Raw genomic sequence first — 27027 nt, 5'->3', positions numbered from 1 at the left:
GGTTCATGTTATAATCGCTATTTATATCTGATACGCAAATGGATAGTATTTTTGTTCTGCAGTCTTTTCTGAACAGTTGACGAACACTTAGTGGCGTTAACGTTGGACAAACAGGCACAATTGTGCCACGTCATGTGGAAAATTTACTACTTTGTAAAAGATATGTGGTACAATGATGCCTTTATCTTGACACATGATGCCTAAGTGTGGTTCAATGATGATACCATATGTTATAATGCTTCAATAGGTGACAATGACGCCAGATTGTGGCACTATGACGTCCCTTTCTAGTACCATGATGTTGCTCTGCGGTTCAAAGACGCCTTATGGCACAGTGAAGCTTATAATGTACAATGACACTGCCATATGGTACAACAGCATATGTTTTAATATGGTTTAATGACCCCTATTGTAGTTAAATAGCATCGCAATGAGGTTTTGATGTCATAATGGAAAGGCTTAATGGAGAAAATAACACCGCTTTGTGGTACAATGATGCTGTTTACTTTGCACAACTGTGCCGCTGTTTGATGTAATGCCACCGCTTTGTGGTACAGTGGGGCCGCTCCGTGGTATGATTGGGTCTAGCTGTGCTACATTTGCATGGTTGTGTTTTACTCTTTGATTCAATACGGCCTCTTTGTGCTATCAGACATCAACATTTGGTATTTGATACAATGCTGCCTCGATTTGGTACAATGACGCCAAATTGTGGTTCAAATGATCAATGACGTTTTTCTGCGGTACAATGGCTCGGAACAATATCAACACCTCCCGCCTCTTACGTGTGCTGGTTCAGAGCAAGTGTTCTTTGAGAAGTACAGCGACGCCGCTCAGAGATACAACTGCAACGCTCTGTAGAAAAAGTGTGCGGGAGCACTTCGGAATATGTTGACTGCCTTTATGTATCAATGTTCGCGTAATTTTTCGTTACTGTCCGTAGTTTCGAAAGTTTTCCTTATATGTGCGTTTAAATTGCGAAACATCGGTAAAAATCGAAACAAAACAGCGTTCCAATGCGCGATAAAAATTAATCAAATGCCCTGTGTTGTAGAGATTAATTGGGCTCGATTGGTCATTGGCGGGTCGGGTACTACTTAAATGTAACCCGTGTACTATAATGGACACTTAAATGTACGCCGGGTACGGTGAACACACTAAGAAGTACCCGGGAATGTAATGGCTTAATTGGTCGTCATCAGCTTTTTATGCCCCCGGTAGGGTGGCATATAGCATTTGAACTGTCCGTCCGTCAGTCCGTCCGAAAACTTTAACATTGGACATAACTTTTGCAATATTTAAGATAGCAACTTGATATTTGGAAAATTACACACAAAAAGCGCACATATAAATAATCGAGATGAACAATACCCTATACAATCATATTGATTTACTGGAATACATGTTTTCAGTTAATTACATATGCTATGCCAATGTTTTTCTCTACCTTTGTGCAGATAAATCATTGATGTTCACTAAGAAATCATTTCTTGTTTAAAGATTGGAAACTACAACGGGAAACCGCGCTGAGATGCTGAGACGATTTTAAGCAGCACAAATTATTTAAACATTTCTTACATAACACATGAAATCTTTATTTATTTATTAAATGCATCAATCTTAGAATTCTCTTTAACCTAGGTGCAAAATAATGCATTTTTACAAACATTCAAGGTTGTACATTAAATAATATGAAGATTGGAATTAGTATATTGCGACCTTATGCAAGTTAAATGTGTTTTACACAGTCATTCCCCTTGGATACAATATTGTCATAACTTTTGACAAGTATGTGTTCGAAAAGAAGTTGACATTTACGCGCTTATTATAATTATATGATTGCGGTGACTGTGTGTTATTCATGTTGTTCAAAATACGCTTGTGTATGTATGATTTTTATTAATCTTGCATAGCAGCCAATGTGTATAAGTAGTGGATTCATCAAAATCGTCATAATAATAAGTGTGATCGATAATTGGACTTCAAATTTATTGTGTAATCCACTTGTGCACAACTCGTATCATAATTTTGTCCTTAGTCCTTACACATTTGAGCGGCATACTTAGCTGGTCTATGTGATTTATCAGTACTAAGTGAAGCACCAGTAATTCATTAACTTGAATCTGATGGAGGCAGATAATGGTTTGAGACAAAATTCATGACCTTTACTCATTCATGATTTGTGGTTGGGCAAGGATTTGAACGCATTAGCCATGTTTTAACAATTAATTGCTCTAGGCCAACAGTAGACATTTTGTGGCCATATTCTATAAAAAATAAGTGAAATATTTGAAAAAGTTGGTTGCCTTTATAACTAAATGTTTAAAGATATTATTGAATGAATGTATTATGATTTGGTTTAAACCCAGATTAGTGGATTTGGGGAGTTATGGTCGTTTCGTGCCACTACCAGTTCTAGCCACTGATATTTGTGTTGAAAAGGGGTAGCTTTTCGTCCCACTGATAATATATAGCCGGGTAGGTGTGAATAATACCGTATAGGTGTGAATCAAAACAGGCAACTTTTGCACCTGTGAATGTGCTGTGATGGTCACCTCTGTGCCATGTAAAAACAACATTCTTTAATTTAAAGATTATATATTCAGGTTCTACATGCGATTATAAGATTTCTTTATATATATTATACTTTAACAAAATGTATTTCAGTTAAAGATTAATTTTACATGTTTCCAGTACATTAACAATATCGATAGTGAGTATATAAATTAAGATTTATTTTTAAATATAATAATTTAATAAAATGTATTTCAGTTTAAGATTTATTTTAAAATTTTCATGTAGATAATATATAGTACATTAGTACATTAACAATATCAATATATAACATAAATAAAATAAAACATTTTCACGTCACAACATATATTTCATTTTACGATTTATTTAACATTTGGTACACAAATATATACAAACATTAAAACAGTCTCTTTATATACACAGAGTAAATATAGTACACTAGACTCTTATTTACACAGAGCAAATATAGTACATTAGACTCTTTTTTCTTTAGATTTCTTCAAAACTCGTCTTCGTCATGAACCTGGTCATGGGATTATCAGGTCCCAGACCTGCGATGCGACTGCATGCCAGCAAAAGCTGGGAAGTTGACGTTTCTTCGTCCTCATACTTCTCCCATATGAGGAAGAGACGCCCATGGGTCTCTTTGTACTTCTTGCGATGCACACGTGTCAGGGCGTGCTCCGACACTAGGCGGATCGTCATATCCACTGTGTCTGCCTCACGGCGCAACAGTGGGACGAGCATGTAGAAACCTAGGTTGGCACGCCCTGCTCGAGTGTTGATTCTCCGATGCCAACCTGAAAGAAAGAAATATGATGCAATATTTTTTTTTATATATATTAATTATATACTAATTTTATCTAATTAAAAATTATAAATTGCTGATTGCTATGTTATATATATATTATTTTTTTTATATATTAAAAATACAAATAATACCTTCAACGTCGTTGTTGGTCCTCACTGTCTGACGATACACACTCCAATTTGTTGGAGTCCACATTGATCCTCTGACCCACGTTCTTTCCAGGACTACAGGACTACATTCAGAAGAGGACCGCCGACCTCAAATAATTATTTATTGTTATTAGCTAGTAACAACATTCGCACATCATGTAATATATTGTTATATTACTATTATTATTATTCAATATATGTAATTAATTTATTTTAGTTTATAATAATATTTGATTATTATGAGGTTGTTTGTGAATTGTTATCGGGATAGCTTAAACGATACTATTTTTTATAATAATAAACACAAATGTATATACCTACCTGTTAATTACACAGTTTGTACAATCCACGCGGCAAATTGAAGATAGTTGATAAGTTAACTAATTGACCATTAAAGGCCTGGGTCGCTAATGAATTGTTTGCACTTCGCTAATATAACATTGGAATGCCTTTAGCGGCACATGCCGCTAATTAATAGTTTGCAAGTTGCTAGTAAAACGTAAGCTTTTCTAAAAGTAAATGACCAACATTTTATTATTTCTTTATTGAAAATAAATTGTATGATTGTTCATTTATGCTTTCTAATTAATTTTGAATGTAAATTACGTATACATGATGCATAAAATAAAACACTTCATGTTTTATATTTATTGGACATAATGCACATGGTGCCTAAAATAAAAATAACAGCACTTTATGTTTTATATTTATTGAACACAATGCACTATGCAAACATAATATAATAATCACAAAATTAAAATAACAGCACTTTATGTTTTAAATTTATTGAACATACAGGTAAAGCGCATGGTGCATAAAATAAAAACGACAGCACTTTATGTTATAAATTTATTGAACACAATGCACTATGCAAACATAATATAATAATTGCAAAATTAAAATAACAGCACTTTATGTTTGAAATTTACTGAACATACATGTAATGCACATGGTGAATAAAATAAAAACGACAGCACTTTCTGTTATACATTTATTGAACACAATGCACCATGGAAACATATTATAATAATAATCATCGCATAATCGGCAAAACATGCTTTTGGCAAAATAAATAATATCATAAATACATAATTATACTCCGTGAGATGAATATTAATGACTGAATTACAAAAAAGGTAAAATAAAGAAGAAAATATAATTATAATTGTTAACAATATTGCAATTTGCTACATCAATATACACCCCATTATGATTCACACCTATACTGTATTATTCACACCATTGTGGCTATATATTATCAGTGGGACGAAACGACCAATCCCTTCCAGCCCCTTCCTACACAAATACCAGTGGCACGAACTGGTAGTGGCACGAAACGACCATCACCCAATTTGGGCCAGGTTAACATGTAACCCAGAGTTCAGGGGGAAGATTAAGACTATACATATTTATGTATTTTAAATTTGTCATTAGTTCACCATAAATAATAAACGTTATAAACTGAAACTGAAGTACATCTTGAAGGAAGAGATTCTGCAATCAAAATGTGGTTCTGACTACTGTCTCTTCACTCACACTTTCGTTCATCCATTTGTGAAACTGTTTAAAAAAGAAGATAAAATTAACAAATGTTGTACGTGAAAAAGATGTCTGAAGAATGCGTCTTCCCTCTCTGAACTCTGTGGTCAATGTGATTTATTCATCACTACACTGAACTCTGTGGTCAATGTGATTTATACATCACTACACTCCTCGTCTTCCCTCTCTGAACTCTGTGGTCAATGTGATTTATACATCACTACACTCCTCGAGGGTCTTCCCTCTCTGAACTCTGTGGTCAATGTGATTTATACATCACTACACTCCTCTCTGAACTCTGTGGTCAATGTGATTTATACATCACTTCACAATGCGTCCTCCCTCTCTGAACTCTGTGGTCAATGTGATTTATACATCACTACACTCCTCGAGGGTCTTCCCTCTCTGAACTCTGTGGTCAATGTGATTTATACATCACTACACTCTGTCTTCCCTCTCTGAACTCTGTGGTCAATGTGATTTATACATCACTACACTCCTCGAGGGTCTTCCCTCTCTGAACTCTGTGGTTAATGTGGTTTATACATCACTACACTCCTCTCTTAACTCTGTGGTCAATGTGATTTATACATCACTACACAATGCGTCCTCCCTCTCTGAACTCTGTGGTCAATGTGATTTATACATCACTACACTCTTTCCTCTCTGAACACTGTGGTCAATGTGATTTATACATCACTACACTCCTCGAGGATAACTCCTCAAGGATAACTACAAAAGTTATGAACCAATCATATTTAAACTTACAATAGAAATGATCACTCGAGTGTACAAACTGGTCTCGTATAATTTAAAGTTGGAGTGGACTCTACCGACGTAATTATTCTAAAGTATGGTAAAATACTAACATACTATATGGGGACTATGATCACAAACAAATTAACATGAACATGTGCTCAAAAACTGAATGGATATGGAGTCTTATTTTGAAAGGAAGATCAATGGACTGCCTTTCTCAGAAAATGAAGAAAATAAATATGAATTTCACCGTTTGCTTAGTTTTAAAGACTGGCCGCCAGAGAATCCTGTGTTTGCTATTCGTTTGGCCAGAGCTGGTTTCTACCACATTGGACAGGGGAATAAAGTGAAATGCTTTGTTTGTGGTATTGAGAAGAGTGACTGGCATGACAATGACAATCCACAAGAAATCCATCAGACATTGAATCCAGAATGTTTGTTTTTATCTGAAAACCAACTCCACAATGTACCATTTCAGAACCAAAACGACCTCACTTCAACACCTTTTCTTGAAAGATTGGGTTCTATTCTAGATAGCAGAGAAGGTTCAGAAGACAATGTTCAAAATACTGCTTATGGGACAATAAATGAACACTCAGAATATTCATCATTATCAAGTGCTAGACCTTTGATTTCTAGTCAGAGTGCCTACTGCCTTAGTACAAACAGGGAACAAACAGTTTCTCGGTCTCATTCTAGTGGAAACTTACACCAGTCATTGACCCCTCAAAGGACCTGTGAAAACACATGTCCCTCAGTTGTTGATGCTGCTGCAGCCCATTCAGAGCCAGTCTTACATACAATTGAAAGAAGAAACCCATCTGATAGTACGACAGCATCATGTAGTGGTGAAATCCCGCCTCCAACATGTGCTGGTCTGGGGCCACTACGCTTTGAGAGAAACAGGTTGAAAACGTTTAAAGATTGGCCCAGTACATGTCCAATCTCTGCAGGTGAGCTTGCCAAACAAGGCTTCCAATACACTGGCATTGGTGACAGAGTCCAGTGCATATTTTGCAAAGGAGTGTTGCGCAATTGGGTTGAAGGAGACAGGCCGCATATTGAACACAGAAAACACTTTCCATGCTGCCCATTGGTCCTCGGCCTCAGAATAGGGAATATTCCACTGCCCTTGAGTCAGAATCACGTCCCTGCCACCACTGCACAGCAAACAGACTTATGTAGCAATATAGCTGATGCTTTAAACAGAAATGGCCTGAATTCAGAACACTTGGGTATTATTACTGATCGACCGAAGCATCCCTTGTATGCAATAGAATCTCAGAGGTTGAGATCGTTTCATGGCTGGCCGCCATACAGACACCAGACCCCACAGCAGTTGGCAGAGGCTGGATTTTGGTATGCAGGTCAGTCAAGTTCTTAAGTTTAACATGAAATCAGCCGAGTTATGGCAAGAAAGTGTGGTCCCAGATTAGCCTGTTCAGTCCTCACTTTCTAGTCATGGATGTCAAATTTTGTTTAGACTGTATTTTCTTTTAGAAGAGAGTTTTTTTAACGAAAAATTTCGTAAGAAGCTGAAAGTGTTGTCCTTAATTAGCCTGTGCCATTTGCACAGGCTAAAATTGGACAACACTAGTTTATGCTCATGCATAAAGCCCAGTTTTCCCAGAATGAGGCCCAAATTGTTCAATCTACGATTGTCGGCCTGTTTGTGTCATCCATACATATGATTTTTTTTAATGTAGTGCATGTAATCAGGGGTCACTTTTTGTAAGAAATGAAAAAAAGAGAAGAATTGCTGGCAATTTAAAGGCTGAAAAAATGTTAAACAATTTTGTGTCGCTTCTACATCATCAACTAAAACACGCAGATGCCGACATTAACACTATACATTTATAATGCTACATGTATATTACTGAAAGGCTATGTTTACATGTATTATAGCCAACTGTATAGACTTATCTCTTGCTCTTAAAGAAGTACCTGACCATCATGGGCATCAGCTACTTTATTCATTCCTTAATCAAATGCTCGTTGTGTTATAAATCTTAAGTGTACTGATATTTATTACATCATTATAATTAAAATGAGGATCTAGATTACTTCAAAGATAATCATCCTTTTTTTAGCTCACCTGAGCACAACGTGTTCATGGTGAGCTTTTGTGATCGCCTTTTGTCCATCGTCCGTTGTCCGTCGTGCGTTGTGCGACGTCAACATTTGCCTTGTTCACTCTCTAGAGACCACATTTATTGTCCAATCTTCATGAAATTTGGTCAGAAGATTGGTTTCATTGATATATTGGATGAGTTTGAAAATGATGTCCGTTGGTTGAAAAACATGGCTGCCAGGGTGCGGGGCATTTTTCCTTATATGGCTATAGTAAAACCTTGTTAACACTCTAGAGGCCACATTTATTTTCCGATCTTCATGAAACTTGCTCAGATGATTTGTCCCAATGATATCTTGGATGAGTTCAAAAATGGTAACCTTGGCTTGAAAAAAATGGCTGCCTAAGGGGCGGGGCATTTTTCCTTATATGTCTATATATGGCTATAGTAAAATCTTGTTAACTTTCTAGTTTGCTCAATCTTCATGAAATTTGGTCAGAACATGGGTTTCCTGTGTAGTAAAGTTTGGTTTTATTATGTAAATATTATGCGACATTAACTGTGTTATGTAATTTTTCATAACACAGAATTTTCATAGACAACATAACTGTTTTAGTCATTAACACTTATCATAAGCCTTTCAACTAAGAGATAACTGAAAGAAAGACAACATTTACATGATTTTGCAGTATTTATGCAGTATTTATCTCCCTTGTTTAACCTGGTTCAGTAATCTATTTTTAGTTCTGCTCTGGAATTTGGGAAGATATTGATCATTTATAAATGCACTGTTCTGAGGGAAAATTGACTACTCTGCCATTCATCTCTTCTGAACTGTATACAATAAGCTGTTTGGGCTGATTTAAACACCTCTTGATGCTTTCTTGAAAAGTAAACAGCTCTTGAAAAAGGTTGGAATTTTGAAATAATTAAACTCTAAATTATTTTTAACACCAGCATCAAGACATTTTGGCATTATTTTCTAAATTATTCTTATAATTAAGATTATTTTTATTTGGCATTTTTTAAATTAGAAAGACTCTATTCTATTTCAATAACTGTAGTAATATTTTCTTATTTTTACATTTGATTCAGAGCTCCAGATAATTTTTTCAGTCAAGGGGTATTTCACTCATGAAATTTTTAATTGATGAGTACAAATCAAAATCCGATAATTATGCCCCCCTTCGAAGAAGAGGGGGTATATTGCTTTGCTCATGTCGGTATTTCGGTCTGTCTGTCGGTCTGTCGGTCGGTCTGTCCGTCCACCAGGTGGTTGTCAGACAATAACTCAAGAACGCTTGGGCCTAGGATCATGAAACTTCATAGGTACATTAATCATGACTCGCAGATGACCCCTATAGATTTTGAGATCACTAGGTCAAAGGTCAAGGTCACGGTGACCCGTAATAGTAAAATGGTGTTTGAATGATAACTCAAGAACGCATACGCCTAGGATCACGAAACTTCATGGGTAGATTGATCATGACTCGCAGATGACCCCTATTTATTTTGAGGTCAGTAGGTCAAAGGTCAAGGTCACGGTGACCCGAAATAGTAAAATGGTTTTCGGATGATAACTCAAGAACGCATATGCCTAGGATCATGAAACTTCACAGGTAGATTGATCATGACTCGCAGATGACCCCTATTGATTTTGAGGTCACTAGGTCAAAGGTCAAGGTCACGGTGACCCGAAATAGTAAAATGGTTTCCGGGTGATTACTCAAGAATTTATACGCCTAGGATCATGAAACTTCATGGGTAGATTGATCATGACTCGCAGATGACCCCTATTGATTTTGAGGTCACTAGGTCAAAGGTCAAGGTCACGGTGACCCGAAATAGTAAAATGGTTTTTGGATGATAACTCAAGAACGCTTTTGCCTAGGATCTTGACACTTCATAGGTACATTGATCGTGACTCACAGATGACCCCTATTGATTTTGAGGTCACTAGGTCAAAGGTCAAGGTCACAGTGACAAAAAACGTATCACACAATGGCTGCCACTACAACAGACAGCCCATATTTTGTATATTTTGTATATTTAATATTGTGTTAATGTTTAATTTTGTTGCTTAATACAAATATAAGCAGGACAGGGGAGGTAATACACTATTATATCTACCTATATACAGGGGAAACAAATGCAATAAGTTGAAATTTATTGTTACGGCATTTGCCTAACTGCATTTTTGTAATGCATACTACTACTACTACTACTACTACTACTACTAGTGCTGTTGCAGCTGCTGCTGCAGCAGCTGCTGCTGCTGCTGCTGCTACTACTACTACTACTACTACTACTACTACTACTACTACTACTACTACTACTACTACTACTACTACTACTACTACTACTGCTACTACTACTCTACTACTACTACTACTACTACTACTACTACTTCTACTACTACTACTACTACTACTACTACTACTACTACTACTACTACTACTACTACTTCTACTACCACCACCACCACCACCACCACCACCACCACCACCACCACCACCACCACCAGTGACAAAAAACGTTTTCACACAATGGCTGCTACTACAATTTATAGCCCATATAGGGGGGCATGCATGTTTTACAAACAGCCCTTGTTTTAAAGAGTATTTATATCCAAAGGATGAGAATTAATAATAAATTGTACATGTAGTGTTAACTCGCTAAAACAAGCAGTCTTGTACACAATAAAACGATCACTTTTGTTGTATTTAACAGTTGTTCTGTTTGTTTTTGCCTTCGGCTTATAAGCAGCCATTAATCTATTTTTCCGTCTTGATTTGGCAAGCCACTGTTTAGCACACACTATACAGCCACGATCAAAATCTTCAAAGCTTGGCCCACAAAACTTGTTTATTATATGTGTATTTCGGCTGCCATTTAAAAAGTGCTTAAAGGAAAAAGGTTTTTCCATAGTGCCACACAGGAGATAACTGATAGTAAAAATTAAATGCTTGAAGTTGGGCGATTCGGATTTTATCGAACGTGATGTCAAATGATTTCACCATAAGCGTATATCGATTCTCAACAATGCAGCGGGGAGCCCGTTGTGTCAACAACGGTCTTTATCGTGGGCCAAAATGAAATGATACTGTTCTGACTGAGGAGTAAATTAGGTCGGGAACCACATTCTATACATAAATCGTCATGTCACGGGTAGGTATAAAACCCGGAAATATCCGGAAAACCCGGAAATCTTTAAGGTAAAACCCGGAACCGATATAAATGGTTATAACTTCATTATTATTCGTCCGATATTAATTATAATGGTACCGTTGTAAAGAAGATCCTCTAAAGATTCTAACCATATCAAAATGTTTTATGGCAGGGTCGTAGTCGGCCTGTAAATCGCGGACAAAGTCGGCCTGTTTTAACGTTTTTTTTTTACACACGCAAATGCCGAAAAGAAAACCCGGAACCGATATAAATGGTTATAACTTCATTATTATTCGTCCGATATTAATTATAATGGTACCGTTGTAAAGAAGATCCTCTACAGATTCTAACCATATCAAAATATTTTATGGCAAGGTCGTAGTCGGCCTGTAAATCGCGGACAAAGTCGGCCTGTTTTAACGGGTTTTTGTACACACGCAAATGCCGTAAAGAAAACCCGGAACCGATATAAATGGTTATAACTTCATTATTATTAGTCCGATATTAATTATAATGGTACCGTTGTAAAGAAGATCCTCTACAGATTCTAACCATATCAAAATATTTTATGGCAGGGTCGTAGTCGGCCTGTAAATCGCGGACAAAGTCGGCCTGTTTTAACGGGTTTGTTTACACACGCAAATGCCGTAAAGAAAACCCGGAACCGATATAAATGGTTATAAATGCATTATTATTCGTCCGATATTAATTATAATGGTACCGTTGTAAAGAAGATCCTCTACAGTTTCTAACCATATGAAAATATTTTATGGCAGGATCGTAGTCGGCCTGTAAATCGCGGACAAAGTCGGCCTGTTTTAACGGTTTTTTTTACACACGCAAATGCCGTAAAGAAAACCCGGAACCGATATAAATGGTTATAAATGCATTATTATTCGTCCGATATTAATTGTAATTGTACCGCTGTAAAGAAGATCCTCTACAGTTTCTAATATATAAAATAGTTTATGGCAGGGTCAGTGCCAACCTGTAAATCGCGGTCAAAATTGACCGAAAAATACCGTTTTGTTTTTGTACACAAAACAATGTCTTGAGGAAAACACGTAAAAGCTAAAAGGGGCTATAAAAGCATCCTTTTTCTAACCGACCATACATTTTTGGTACCGTTGTTATGGTTTTCTTCCACTGTTTCTAAATATGTAAAAAAAATTGTGAGAAAGCATAATATGAAATAAGGCGATGCATCAAAGCGACTCAATTAATCTGTAATAGAAGAAACCACGGACTCTAGATGACAATATACAATATACGCACCGTGAAGAAACTAACACACAACTTATATACAGATAATATTTGAATTAAATCATTAAAGGCACTTCCTAGCAGAAGAACCTGGAGTTCGTAAAGACTGTTATTAAAAAGTAAGGAAATGAACTTTCAATTATTACTTTAATCAGCAGTTCAACAACAAACGGGCCATATTAAAGGGTTTCATGTGACCTAATGAACTGAACTGTTAGCCCAAAACCCCGCCCAAAACAGATTGTCATACTATCCGTTGCCAGCCTTGCAACCACAATTTACCTACGAAGGTCAGATCGGGATTCGAACCCGAAACCACCCATTAGCCATCTAAATAAGATATGATTCCGGCCTGGGTTGCTCTACCAATTAAGCTATTCTGACCGTTTGAAAAATATATGGGTAAACTGCAATTCTGTTGAATAGCATGATTAACTTGCTTAGAAAAACGTTTCCAAAGAATTACATGTACATTTCATTGAAATTGTTTAATGATTTAGAACGATATATTGTCAGTTCAAAAGGCCACACGAGGCAATGTTTGAAAAGCCCACAAAAGCTTCCGTTTGTAAAATGGTGATAATTTGCCGACTGTGTAGTTCATATAAACCCTTATTTTGCACAAATCTGGAAGAAACATATATGGATCGAAAACCAACTGCAGATAAGAGCAACATAACAGTCCTTGTAACTAAGTAAATTTTTTGTTTTAAAATCGCACAAAAGCTGCTGTTTGTAAAATAGATAAAATCTCCTTATGTCGGCACACATCTGAAGTATATATGGTTCGAATACCAACTGCGGATAAGAGCAACTAAACAGTCCGGGGCAATTGCACTTTACCGGTACGCTCTATAACCCAAGCCCTTATAATAAGTGTTAAGTTGCGTAAATTTCGGAATCCATGATGGCAGCGTACCGCTAAAGTGCAATATAGCCAACATAAATAAGGAGTTAAAGCGGGACTGCACGATTTGTGTCAAATATGTTAATCAGCAATTAAACAACAAACAGGCCATATTAAACGGTTTCATGTGACCGGACGAACTGATGAACTGAACGGTTAGCCCAAAATCCCGCCGAAAACAAATTGTCACACTATCCGTTTCCAGCCTTGCAACCACAAGTTTACCTACGAAGTTCAGATCGGGATTCGAACCCGAACCCACCCATGAGCCATCTAATGATACCGGCCTGGGTTGCTCTACCAATTAAGCTATCTGACCTTTTGAAAAATATGTAGGTAAACTGCAATTCTGTTTAATAGCATGAATGACTTGCTCAGCAAAAGTTTACAGTTATTCGCACTTCCCTGCTCATAGCAAACACAATTGACTAACATAAAATCTTTTTCCGTAAATTTATAAATCTTAAATCGAAACATCTTCATTCATTTTCATAAGATAATGTTTTATTAATTTTGCATTGCCTTGTGGCTTTAAATTTAAATTATGAGATTTGTGACGTATATCGTGTGTGGTCATTTCAGTGACGAAAAAAAACTAGTTTAACCTCAAAATATTTAACATACAGCCCACACAGGCTAAACAGGGTCGACACTCTTCGCTGTTATGACATTTTTCGTTTAAATGAAGTCTCTTCTTAGCAAAAATACAATTAAGGCGGAAAGTGTCGTCCCTCATAAGCCTGTGCGGACTTCACAGGCTAATCTCGGACGACACTGTACGCACATGCATTATGCCCAGTTTTCTCAGAATACGACACATAGTTTAAACGCATTTTCGATAGAATTAGCGACGACATATGAACGTGGTTTGTTTTTAACAGTTAATTATTTATTCAAAGCATCATCAAATGCAAAACGTATTTAGGATTGTTTGTTTGTCATGCATTATTGTAAAATTCGATAAGATTAAAAAAGAGCATACATGTGTATGTGGTTAAAAAAAAATTAAGATAAATTGAAAGAGAGCATAATGTGGATGTGCATTTCGTTTGACTCTCTGGATTTTAATGACAAGTCGGACGTGGCATTTTAGTTAACAGTAAAATATTTGTTAAAACATCGAACGAGCCCAAAACGCATTTTGGATCTTGTGTTTGTCATGCATACTAGAAAACTTCCATAGGCATAAAATAACTCGCTTCTACGTGATCGCGGGTTTGTAAAAATATGGTCAGAATGGTTAGCGTTCGAAACAAACGTTATCAATAATGGTGTGGTTTAAATTAAATTTCGAAAAAGTGACGGCAGTACAAAAATGGTTGTGCATATCATTGTAAATATACCTTTAGACTTTCTTTCGTTGTATATTCGGAGTCCAATGCAATCAATGACGATTTGTCCAGTATACTTATTGAATTATCTGTCTATTTGTAAATCCAGTATGAAATTTATCAAACCTATTTTGATACTTAAAATACTTTCAAATATATATGCATTTAAATACAAGCAAAGTTCGGAATTTAATACACATATCTATACTTAGATTCTCAAAACCATACCCATATCAGTAATTTTAGTCGAAAAACTCACCCCGTATTTTTGGCACATCCCTATATACCCGTATATAGGAAGTTATCCCCCCCCCCTTTTTTCCGGGGCTGGATGTCGAAGGCATAAATTGCATTTTATTGGACGAGATAGATTAATTTGTTATAATGGAAATGACACTTCAAAAGTAACTGTACTGGCGGATATCATTACATTATATCTAAATAGATATCATATATCTAAACATTAAGATATTATTGTTGTACCATAATCACATACCTTTATCTCAGTGCTTGTTCATCTCAAATTACCATGTGCAGTATGGACACAACCATTTTTCATCTTGGTTTGTCATTGTGTACCCAACACATCTTTTGTGAAACCATCTATTCAATTTGCATCTTTTATTGTCACATTCCACCATATCGCCAACTATATCAGGCAACTTACAAGCGCAAAAAATCTTAATAGAACAACTTGTTGCTACTTTACACGGCATTTTGGCATTTTTTCTATTTTTGGAAATGTTGTAAAATGTTGTTTAGTAATACATTCTAATAAATGTGCTCTCATTCTTGATATATCATATCTGATAATTGAAAAATCTACATCATAATTGTTGTGTAACACCTCAGTAAGATTTGCAATAGCAAAAACACCACAATCTGTGTAATTAGGTTGACGTTGTACGTCGGGTATTTGTACTTGTACACTGCGCTCTCCATTTTCATAGATTTGAGCGATTTGAATTGAAATACTACTGTTTAGAGTTCTTGGAGATTTTAAACTGTCCACCACAATAACATGTCGATCTTTCTGTGATTGGTATGATAATACCCAGTGATTACTGGCGTTGTAATGTATTTGGGCGGACGGGGGATTTTGTTTCGTTAAACGTTTATTTATATCCCAGGTACCTAAATCATGATTAAAGTACGGAGCAAGAAGTGTGTTCTGCATCCCACTGTCAAGCGCGAAATGTTCTTTTAGCATTTGCTGACATTTGTTTATTATTGGGTCGTTCAGCCACCAAGATGGATTTTTAACTAGCTCTAAATCTATTGTAGATATATTTGCAATTTCTACATTATCGTCTTCCGCGTCATCAATGGTCATTTGATTAAAACACGTCTGTTCACTGGTAAATGAATAATCGATGCTTATATTTAAATGGTTTTCTTCTTCGAGAACGTCTTCTGCAATTGAACTTAAATTGTTGTCAAACTTTATTTGTTTACAAGAAGTGAATAAATTGTTGGTGTTCCGGCTTCTTTTTTTAGACGTTGGTGTTTTGGGGGTTGATGCTATTAAATTGGCGAGCTTTTGTTTCAGCGATGTGTCGCAAGATTTTCCAGTTGGTGTCATGAGTATTGAATCGGGTGCTGGGTTAATTTCGAAGTCGGCTTTTTTCGGTTTCTTTTGTCCCGTTTTTTTTGGCAACACGCGGTTTGCTATTTTTTTCGAAGAAGCGTGAGATTTTTAACCTGCCATAAAATATTTTAACATCATTAGAAACTGTGGAGGTCCTTCTTTGCAACGGTACCATTATAATTAATATCGGACGAAAAATAATGCATTTATAACCATTTATATCGGTTCCGGGTTTTCTTTACGGCATTTGCGTGTGTAAAAAAACCCGTTAAAACAGGCCGACTTTGTCCGCGATTTACAGGCCGACTCTGACCCTGCCATAAACTATTTTATATATTATTAGAAACTATAGAGGATCTTCTTTACAACGGTACCATTACAATTAATATCGGACTATTAATAATGCATTTATAACCATTTATATCGGTTCCGGGTTTTCTTTACGGCATTTGCGTGTGTAAAAAAAACCGTTAAAACAGGCCGACTTTGTCCGCAATTTACAGGCCGACTCTGACCCTGCCATAAACTATTTTATATATTATTAGAAACTGTAGAGGATCTTCTTTACAACGGTACCATTACAATTAATATCGGACTATTAATAATGCATTTATAACCATTTATATCGGTTCCGGGTTTTCTTTACGGCATTTGCGTGTGTAAAAAAAACTCGTTAAAACAGGCCGACTTTGTCCGCGATTTACAGGCCGACTACGACCCTGCCATAAAATATTTTGATATGGTTAGAAACTGTAGAGGATCTTCTTTACAACGGTACCATTATAATTAATATCGGACGAATAATAATGCATTTATAACCATTTATATCGGTTCCGGGTTTTCTTTACGGCATTTGCGTGTGTAAAAAAAACGTTAAAACAGGCCGACTTTGTCCGCGATTTACAGGCCGACTACGACCCTGCCATAAAATATTTTGATATGGTTAGAATCTGTAGAGGATCTTCTTTACAACGGTACCATTATAATTAATATCGGACGAATAATAATGAAGTTATAACCATTTATATCGGTTCCGGGTTTTCTTTACGGCATTTGCGTGTGTAAAAAAAACCCCGTTAAAACAGGCCGACTTTGTCCGCGATTTACAGGCCGACTACGACCCTGCCATAAAATATTTTGATATGGTTAGAATCTGTAGAGGATCTTCTTTACAACGGTACCATTATAATTAATATCGGACGAATAATAATGAAGTTATAACCATTTATATCGGTTCCGGGTTTTCTTTACGGCATTTGCGTGTGTAAAAAAATTTGTTAAAACAGGCCGACTTTGTCCGCGATTTACAGGCCGACTACGACCCTGCCATAAAATATTTTGATATGGTTAGAATCTGTAGAGGATCTTCTTTACAACGGTACCATTATAATTAATATCAGACGAATAATAATGAAGTTATAACCATTTATATCGGTTCCGGGTTTTACCTAAAAGATTTCCGGGTTTTCCGGATATTTCCGGGTTTTATACCTCGCCAAAGTCCGCCTCATGTCACTACGTTTTTACCAGTGTGGACACAATAACGGGAACCAGTCATGTTTACATGAATTCATATGCATGTATAAACGGCTAATACGCATTGAAATTGCGCACAATGCGTAATCCGAATTTAGCCAGGAGTTTTTTTACTCAACAAAATTTTAAGTCATGCGTATTTTCTTTTTTTTCATGCGTATTTTACGCAAATACGCATCTTATCTGGCCCTCTGATTTGATTCACTGAAGTTTCCAAATCTCCATAAATATTGTTCTTTAGATTAAATAAGACCTATTTTGTAAACTAGATTTTTGAAGCACTTTCTAGACTAACAGTAACTTATATTTATATCAGGGTTTTTTGGACCGATTTTGAACTTCTTTTTACATTCATTAAGGTATTTGCTGTTTGTTGTTCATTTTTGTAACGATACTTAGATTCTTTAGACTTGGCTTGTACCTGTTCTTAATTTTCTGTCATTGTTCTTCATTTTCCAAGTTCTTTGAATAAAAATAAGTTATTTTTGTTAAAGCTGCCTTGGTTTTCACTTATAAATAAATTCTTTGAGTGTATTTAGGCGTCCATGACTGAACGCCTTAGTTAATTGAATTACAACCAGTCAGTATATTCATCCTGACCGGAAATAAGAGTTTGTCAAATAAATATTTCCGCATTACATAAGTGCTTACAAAGTTACATAACTTGTAACCGTCCTGTGACCGGTTCATTTGCGGGGGTGGGGGGGGTCTTTTTCCTTATATTTATATAGTAAAAAAGCTTGTGAACACTCTTGAAGTCACATGTTTTGCCTAATCATCATGACATTTTGTCAAAACATTAGTTATGTGGATGTCTCGGACCAGTTTGAAAATGGTCGTGATCAGTGAAAAAACATGGCCGCCAGGGAGTGGGGCAGTTTTCTTTATATGCATATAGTGGCAACATGTGAACAGTCTAGAAGACACATTTTTTTCCCAATCTTAATGAAATTCGGACATATCTTGGAAGAGTTAATAAATGGTTCAGGTCTGTTAAAAAAACATGGCTGCCAAGGGGCCATTTGTTGTTCATTCTTCATGATACTTGGTTAGAACATTTGTTCCATTGCTATCTTGGGCTGCAAAGAACAGGTCATTTCTTTTTATCTCAGGTGAGAGGCTTTGGGCCTTTCAGGCCCTCTTGGTAAATGTATGCAGCACAATACTTCTTTTTTTGAGATATCAGTTGTTTACAATTACCTTCATAATTAACCTTTAACATAACGCTTTTTCCGATTTCTTTCTTTATCATGAGTGACAATATGAAGTTTTTTCTGTTCTTTTACAGGCATGAATGATAATGTGAAGTGTTTTTTCTGTGACGGAGGCCTCCGTAACTGGGAACCAACCGACCAGCCTTGGGAGGAGCATGCTCGCTGGTTCCCTTGCTGCCCATTTGTCCTGCAGGTCAAAGGTCAAGGTTATGTTGCCATGGTGGTGCAAAAACATGGCAGTCAGGTATGACAAGTTTAAAAAAAATAATTTTGATGTGTAATATAAATTTAGAAGAAATTGTTACTTATTTGGTGTATATAATACTTTTTCAGCAATTCTCAATAGTTGCTTCTTTGAAATAATAGTAAAAGAATAACATGAATTACATATACATAAACTAAAAGCATACATATTATTCCTTGTGAACAAACAAGGCATTTATTTTCTAAAATTTAGGATTTCCAGGTGCAATTCAGTCCTTAAATTTAAATACGCCATGGGAGATGGTAGGGTGGATCCAAATTTGAGCTACCTACTGGTAATATTTTGCAATATGCCAACATTACAGTGATGTTTGTTTTATTTCTGATCATATTTCGCGATAGAAACAGCTTAAATATTGTCTTTCAGGATGATGCTAGAAGTGGTTCAGCCGACAACCCATCAGAAAGAGGTTGTGGTGAGTGAATACCATAGTTGCAATAGATATGAGCTTTGTACTGGAGAAACGGGGAGTGAATACCATTGTAGCAATAGATATGAGCCTTGTTCAGGGAAACATGGCCTAATGCATGGTAGTAAAGTGGCAATAGATATGAGCCTTGTTCAGGGAAACATGGCCTAATGCATGGTAGTAAAGTGGCAATAGATATGAGCCTTGTTCGGGGAAACATGGCCTAATGCATGGTAGTAAAGTGGCAATAGATATGAGCCTTGTTCAGGGAAACATGGCCTAATGCATGGTAGTAAAGTGGCAATAGATATGAGCCTTGTTCGGGGAAACATGGCCTAATGCATGGTAGTAAAGTGGCAATAGATATGAGCCTTGTTCAGGGAAACATGGCCTAATGCATGGTAGTAAAGTAGCAATAGATATGAGCCTTGTTCGGGGAAACATGACCTAATGCATGGTAGTAAAGTAGCAATAGATATGAGCCTTGTTCGGGGAAACATGGCCTAATGCATGGTAGTAAAGTGGCAATAGATATGAGCCTTGTTTGGGGAAACGTGGCCTAATGCATGGTATTAAAGTAGCAATAGATATGAGCATTGTTCGAGGAAACATGGCCTAATGCATGGTAGTAAAGTGGCAATAGATATGAGCCTTGTTCGGGGAAATATGGCCTAATGCATGGTAGTAAAGTAGCAATAGATATGAGCCTTGTTCGGGAAAACATGGCCTAATGCATGGTAGTAAAGTGGCAATAGATATGAGCCTTGTTTGGGGAAACATGGCCTAATTCATGGTAGTAAAGTGGCAATAGATATGAGCATTGTTTGGGGAAACATGGCCTAATGCATGGTAGTAAAGTAGCAATAGATATGAGCATTGTTTGGGGAAACATGGCCTAATGCATGGAAGTAAAGTAGCAATAGATATGAGCATTGTTCGAGGAAACATGGCCTAATGCATGGTAGTAAAGTAGCAATAGATATGAGCCTTGTTCAGGGAAACATGGCCTAATGCATGGTAGTAAAGTGGCAATAGATATGAGCCTTGTTCGGGGAAACATGGCCTAATGCATGGTAGTAAAGTGGCAATAGATATGAGCCTTGTTTGGGGAAACATGGCCTAATGCATGGTAGTAAAGTGGCAATAGATATGAGCATTGTTTGGGGAAACATGGCCTAATGCATGGTAGTAAAGTGGCAATAGATATGAGCCTTGTTTGGGGAAACATGGCCTAATGCATGGTAGTAAAGTGGCAATAGATATGAGCCTTGTTCGGGTAAACATGGCCGAATGCATGGTAGTAAAGTGGCAATAGATATGAGCCTTGTTCGGGTAAACATGGCCTAATGCATGGTAGTAAAGTGGCAATAGATATGAGCCTTGTTCGGGGAAACATGGCCTAATGCATGGTAGTAAAATGGCAATAGATATGAGCCTTGTTCGGGTAAACATGGCCTAATGCATGGTAGTAAAGTGGCAATAGATATGAGCCTTGTTCGGGGAAACATGGCCTAATGCATGGTAGTAAAATGGCAATAGATATGAGCCTTGTTCGGGGAACATGGCCTAATGCATGGTAGTAAAGTGGCAATAGATATGAGCCTTGTTCGGGGAACATGGCCTAATGCATGGTAGTAAAATGGCAATAGATATGAGCCTTGTTCGGGGAACATGGCCTAATGCATGGTAGTAAAATGGCAATAGATATGAGCCTTGTTCGGGGAAACATGGCCTAATGCATGGTAGTAAAATGGCAATAGATATGAGCCTTGTTCGGGGAACATGGCCTAATGCATGGTAGTAAAATGGCAATAGATATGAGCCTTGTTCGGGGAACATGGCCTAATGCATGGTAGTAAAGTGGCAATAGATATGAGCATTGTTTGGGGAAACATGGCCTAATGCATGGTAGTAAAGTGGCAATAGATATGAGCCTTGTTTGGGGAAACATGGCCTAATGCATGGTAGTAAAGTGGCAATAGATATGAGCCTTGTTCGGGTAAACATGGCCGAATGCATGGTAGTAAAGTGGCAATAGATATGAGCCTTGTTCGGGTAAACATGGCCTAATGCATGGTAGTAAAGTGGCAATAGATATGAGCCTTGTTCGGGGAAACATGGCCTAATGCATGGTAGTAAAATGGCAATAGATATGAGCCTTGTTCGGGTAAACATGGCCTAATGCATGGTAGTAAAGTGGCAATAGATATGAGCCTTGTTCGGGGAAACATGGCCTAATGCATGGTAGTAAAATGGCAATAGATATGAGCCTTGTTCGGGGAACATGGCCTAATGCATGGTAGTAAAGTGGCAATAGATATGAGCCTTGTTCGGGGAACATGGCCTAATGCATGGTAGTAAAATGGCAATAGATATGAGCCTTGTTCGGGGAACATGGCCTAATGCATGGTAGTAAAATGGCAATAGATATGAGCCTTGTTCGGGGAAACATGGCCTAATGCATGGTAGTAAAATGGCAATAGATATGAGCCTTGTTCGGGGAACATGGCCTAATGCATGGTAGTAAAATGGCAATAGATATGAGCCTTGTTCGGGGAACATGGCCTAATGCATGGTAGTAAAGTGGCAATAGATATGAGCCTTGTTCGGGGAAACATGGCCTAATGCATGGTAGTAAAGTGGCAATAGATATGAGCCTTGTTCGGGGAAACATGGCCTAATGCATGGTAGTAAAGTGGCAATAGATATGAGCCTTGTTCGGGGAAACATGGCCTAATGCATGGTAGTAAAGTGCAGTTTGCACAGGCTAATCAGGAACTACACTTTCTGCCTTAATTGGCTTTACACGAGGATGAGAGTTTCCTTCAACTAAAATACCTTTAAAGTTGAAAGTATTGTCCCTTAAAGGACTGTGCTTACTGCACAGGCTAATATATTTGGACACTTAATGCACATTCATTAAGCCCCGTTTTCCCAGAGCGAGTCTCATATATGTCTTTTAATTCAAGCAGTGAGTAGATTTTGAGTGCTTATAGTGTAACTGTAGTATCCGCTTACACATACATGTATCTTTATCAGATATATTAGATTTCAATATTTTTACCCTAACTTTTTAATGTATAGATGTTCATTAATTACTTCTAATGAGAAAGACCAACATATATACAATATAGAAGAAAGCAGAATGTATGAGCTTCATGCTTTGTGAGTTGAGACCTCTCCAAAGTGCTTGCATTTATTTGTGCATACATATATCATTAAACCCCCACAAACGAAGTTTAGGGGGGTATATAGGAGTGAACTTGTCGGTCAGTCGGTCGGTCCGTATTAAGTGTCCGCTCTCTAATTCAAGTAGTTTTCATCCGATCTTCACCAAACTTGGTCAGAAGTTGTATCTACATGATGTCTAGGCCAAGTTCCAATATGGGCCTTTCCGGGCCAAAAACTAGGTCACGGGGTCACTTAGTGGGTTTTTTAACATTCAGCATGGTGTCCTCTCTCTTATTCAAGTAGTTTTCATCCGATCTTTACCCAACTTGGTCAGAAGTTTTATCTAGATGATCTGAAGGCCAAGTTTGAACATGGGCCATGCCGGATCAAAAACTAGGTCACAGGGTCACTAAGTACGTTTTACACATTGAGCATGGTGTCCGCTCTCTATTTCAAGTAGTTTAAATCCGATCTTCACCACACTTGGTCAGAAGTTGTAACTTGATGATATGTAGGTCAAGTTCGAATATGGGCCATGCCGGGTCAAAAACTAGGTGACGGGGTCACTTAGTGTGTTTTAAACCTCACCATGTTGTCCGTTCTCTAATTCAAGTAGTTTTTATCCAATATTCACCAAAATTGGTCAGAAGTTGTATCCAGATGATGTCTAGGTCAAGTTTGAATATATGTCATTCCAGGTCCAAAACTAGATCACAGGGTATCTTAGTGCGTTTTAAACCTCACCATGTTGTCCGCTCTCTAATTCAAGTAGTTTTCATCCAATCCTCACCAAACTTGGCCCCAAGTTTTATCTAAATGATCTCTAGGGCAAGTTTGAACATGGGCCATTCCGCTTCTAAAACTAGGTCACGGGGTCACTTAGTGCGTTTTTTAAAATTCAGCATGTTGTCCGCTCTCTAATTCAAGTAGCTTACATCCGATCTTCACCAAACTTGGTCAGAAATTTTATAGAGATGATCTTAAGGCCAAGTTAGAACATGGGCCTTTCCGGGTAAAAAAATAAGGTCAAGGGGTCACTTAGTGCGTTTTAAAAATTGAGCATGATGTCCGCTGTTTTTTGTGAAGACGACATGCAAAAATTATGTGTCAATGCGGCATGTGGCGGTATTCGTCACGTCTGTGACAAAGCTCTAGTTTCTTATTTATCTAGGTAATACATGGTTTTCATTCTAGATTTTCTGAACAAATACTCATCAAAGCCATTTTAAAAGTAGACATATCTGGTTCAAGAACAGTGAGTTTATTTGCTTGGCATGGAAAGTATACAACTTGATGACGCTTGTGAATCAATTTGTCATAACTTCACCAGCGCTTCCGTTAGTGGACATCCGGGCGAAAATTACGCTTGAAAATGGCATTCGTACGTCCATTAGGAAAATAGTGGAAGACACTGAGATTGAGGTCCATGCCTGTAAAAAGTCACCTTTACTCAGTCCTACTCTAGTAGTCTCTTCATTATCCTACTTGCTCTCCAGCTGCATGTTGGTATCCATTTTAGAAGAAAGACATACAGGCCTGTATGAACTCACCTTCACTCAGCTCTAATTTGGTATTGTCCATGTTATTATCCTTGCTATCTGGTGCAGATTGTTATCCGGTTGAGGAGAGAGAGAGAGGTCTGTATGAATGCACCTTTATCTAGCTCTAATCTAGTACTCTCCTTGTGATCCTTCTTGTTGTCTGGTTACAGGTTTTTATCCGGTCAAGGAGAGAGAGTCTGTATAAATGCATCTTTATCAAGCTTTTATCTAGTACTCTCCTTGTGATCCTTCTTGTTGTCTGGTTACAGGTTGTTATACGGTTGAGGAGAGAGAGTCTGTATGAATGCACCTTTATCAAGCTCTAATCTAGTATTCTTCTTGTGATCCTGCTTTTTGTCTGGTTACAGGTCGTTATCCGTTGAGGAGAGAGAGCTCTGCATGAATGCACCTTTATCAAATCTAGTATTCTTCTTGATGCACCTTTATCTAGTCTAGTAATCTCCTTGTGATCTGTCTTACTCCCCGGTTGCAGGTCGTTACCCGGTTGAGGAGCGGGAGGTGCTGGCCCGGATGGACTCCCCCTACGTCCGCAAGCTGGAGGGCATGGTATCCCAGGACATCATCATGCGGACCATCCGGAAACACCTTGCAGAGACAGGTAATTATTTGCTTGTTTGTCTTTGGTTTTTTGCTTTACTTGCAATTGTTATGCCTCAACAAAGTGGGAGGTATCCAGCATTGCACTAGTAAGTATGCCTATACAAAAGTTAAATTACTTTAGTTAAAAACTGAAGTGCTGTACTAGTATTGACTGTAAACAGCTGTATGTGTTTCTATAGGACTGTAGGGGAACAATCTAGTTATCATTCATACAGCTATAATACTGCAAACGATGAGTACCACTGCTGCCCTGTGTTTGCAGGCGATGACTTCCCGTCCAGTACGGCCCTATTGGAGGCAGCGTTTGCACTGGCAGCTCAACAGTCATCACAGTCTACACAGTGTCTGCATTCTAACCTGCCTGCCTCACAGCAACATCAGCAGCAACAATACTATGACCAGCAGCAGCAGTTGCAACAGCATCAGCAACAACATCATAATCAGCACTTGCAACAGCAACAACATCAGTATCAACAGCAGCAGCAACAACTGCAGCAGCCACAACAACAGCAGCAAAATCAGCTACAATCACATCAGCATCTGCAGCAGCAGCAGCAGCAACAGCAGCAAGAGCTTGTAAATCCTCGAGTGAACCCATCTTTAGATCTAGCTCAGATCTCACAAGGGCGCTCACAGAGTTTGCCTCCTCAGTCCACACAAGCCACAGTAGATATGGAGGTATCTACAGCTGCACAGAACACAGGACAAGGCTTGGTTAAACAGCACGTTGCATCTGTATTCAGTATCGGTTCAACAGAAGTGTCGGGTAAGAATGTTGATAGACAGGCTTTTCAGTATTTAGCTGGTATATTTAGCTCTTTGACCGGTCAGTTAACAACACTTTCTGGTGCATCATTTTGAAAACAGACCAATTTATCACAGGCTTCCATTTACTGGTGTCAGTCATCATGTAAAACATATTGATGGGTAATAAAAAGTGACAGGTTAAAGCCTATCAATGCTCCTTGGGAGGTCTTTAGCGCTCACAAATGCCTAAAAATGGCTTAACCCTTGACCACTTAGAGACGTATTTTCACTCATTTGTAGTCTCTCAGAAAGTAAAAATATGTATCTAAGTGGTAAAGGGTTAAGCTGATGTCAGCCTCTGCAGCTTCTTGCTTTCAAGGAATGATGCATTATTATTCCTGTTATTTCTTTCTAGCTGATGATCTTCTGAAGGAGAATCTGGAACTGAAGGAACAGAGGCTGTGTAAAATCTGTATGGCCTGTGAGACCAATGTGGTCTTTCTGCCCTGTGGCCACTTCGTCTCATGTGCTGGCTGTGCCCCTGCTTTACAGCTGTGTCCCATATGCAGAGCAACCATAAAGGGAACCGTCAGAACTTATGTAGCATAAGGCTTACAAGGGAATGTATCAAATGGCATCAATTAATGGAAACATCTGGACTGTGTATGATAACTTAATAAGGCTAGCTTGTATATTGGCACACATGTCGGGCCACAGTGAAGGAAACCAAAAGGACTGATATAGCCTTAGTCTTCCCAAAACATGTGACCAATATACAGAGCTACCAGCATATTGGGAGACATCCAAAGTTATGGAGCCTTATGCTGACTAACTGTAAGGGGTTAATGGAAACTGTCATTACTTGTATGAAACTCCTAAAGACTTATCGTGTATAAATGCTTCTAAGCAACAGAGTCCAATCTGTCAAGTGGGTTTTTTATTAATTGCACTGTTACTATTCTGGCTAAGAGTTTATTTGGCTTGAAAAGTCATGGGAGTAAATTCAAATTTGAAAGCAGTTCTTTATGTTAACTCATTGTTAACTAAGTAGTTAATAGAAATACCTTAAAACAAGAAACTTTATCAGTCCATACATTTTTGTTAACATCTGATAGTCGCTTATTTTAAACAAATGAACAATTGCTTATGCAATACAGCAAAATACTTACAACAGGCCTTTGAACATACCGGTAAACATGATTAAAGCTGGGCTCACCGCTTTGTTGATTGAAAGTAATTATGTGGTTCAGTTGTGCAATAATGTTGTTTTTTTTGTGTGCATTTGTTTGTCTTATTGAATTCTGTTCATGAAATATTTATGCCCCCTTTCGAAGAAGAGGGTGTATATTGTTTTGCACATATTGGTTGGTCCGTCCGTCCGTCGGTCTGTCCACCGAATGG

General features: G+C 37.6%; 1 protein-coding gene across 1 annotated transcript; it reads left to right on the top strand.

Moving 5' to 3' along the window:
• Window positions 1-1785: 1785 nt before the first annotated feature.
• LOC127853799 (baculoviral IAP repeat-containing protein 2-like) lies at window positions 1786-26572 on the top strand. The gene is made up of 7 exons (XM_052388565.1): window positions 1786-1883; window positions 5808-7160; window positions 18947-19116; window positions 19504-19552; window positions 24752-24877; window positions 25142-25645; window positions 26042-26572. The coding sequence occupies exons 2-7, from the start codon at window positions 5963-5965 to the stop codon at window positions 26233-26235; spliced, it is 2241 nt and encodes a 746-aa protein (XP_052244525.1). The 5' UTR covers window positions 1786-1883; window positions 5808-5962; the 3' UTR covers window positions 26236-26572.
• Window positions 26573-27027: the final 455 nt, after the last annotated feature.

This window comes from Dreissena polymorpha, chromosome 12, assembly GCF_020536995.1.
Source record: "Dreissena polymorpha isolate Duluth1 chromosome 12, UMN_Dpol_1.0, whole genome shotgun sequence".
NCBI lineage: Eukaryota > Metazoa > Mollusca > Bivalvia > Myida > Dreissenidae > Dreissena > Dreissena polymorpha.
The sequence above is the reverse complement of the archived record's forward strand: the minus strand, read 5'-3'. Positions and strand labels throughout refer to the sequence as shown.

Bases quoted from the DNA above. Each gene is read 5' to 3' on its own strand.
- LOC127853799 (XM_052388565.1), top strand. From the start codon at position 5,963: ATGGATATGGAGTCTTATTTTGAAAGGAAGATCAATGGACTGCCTTTC. The intron at 7,161-18,946 runs GTCAGTCAAGTT...GTTCTTTTACAG, and splicing joins GGCTGGATTTTGGTATGCAG to GCATGAATGATAATGTGAAG. The intron at 19,117-19,503 runs GTATGACAAGTT...ATTGTCTTTCAG, and splicing joins TGCAAAAACATGGCAGTCAG to GATGATGCTAGAAGTGGTTC.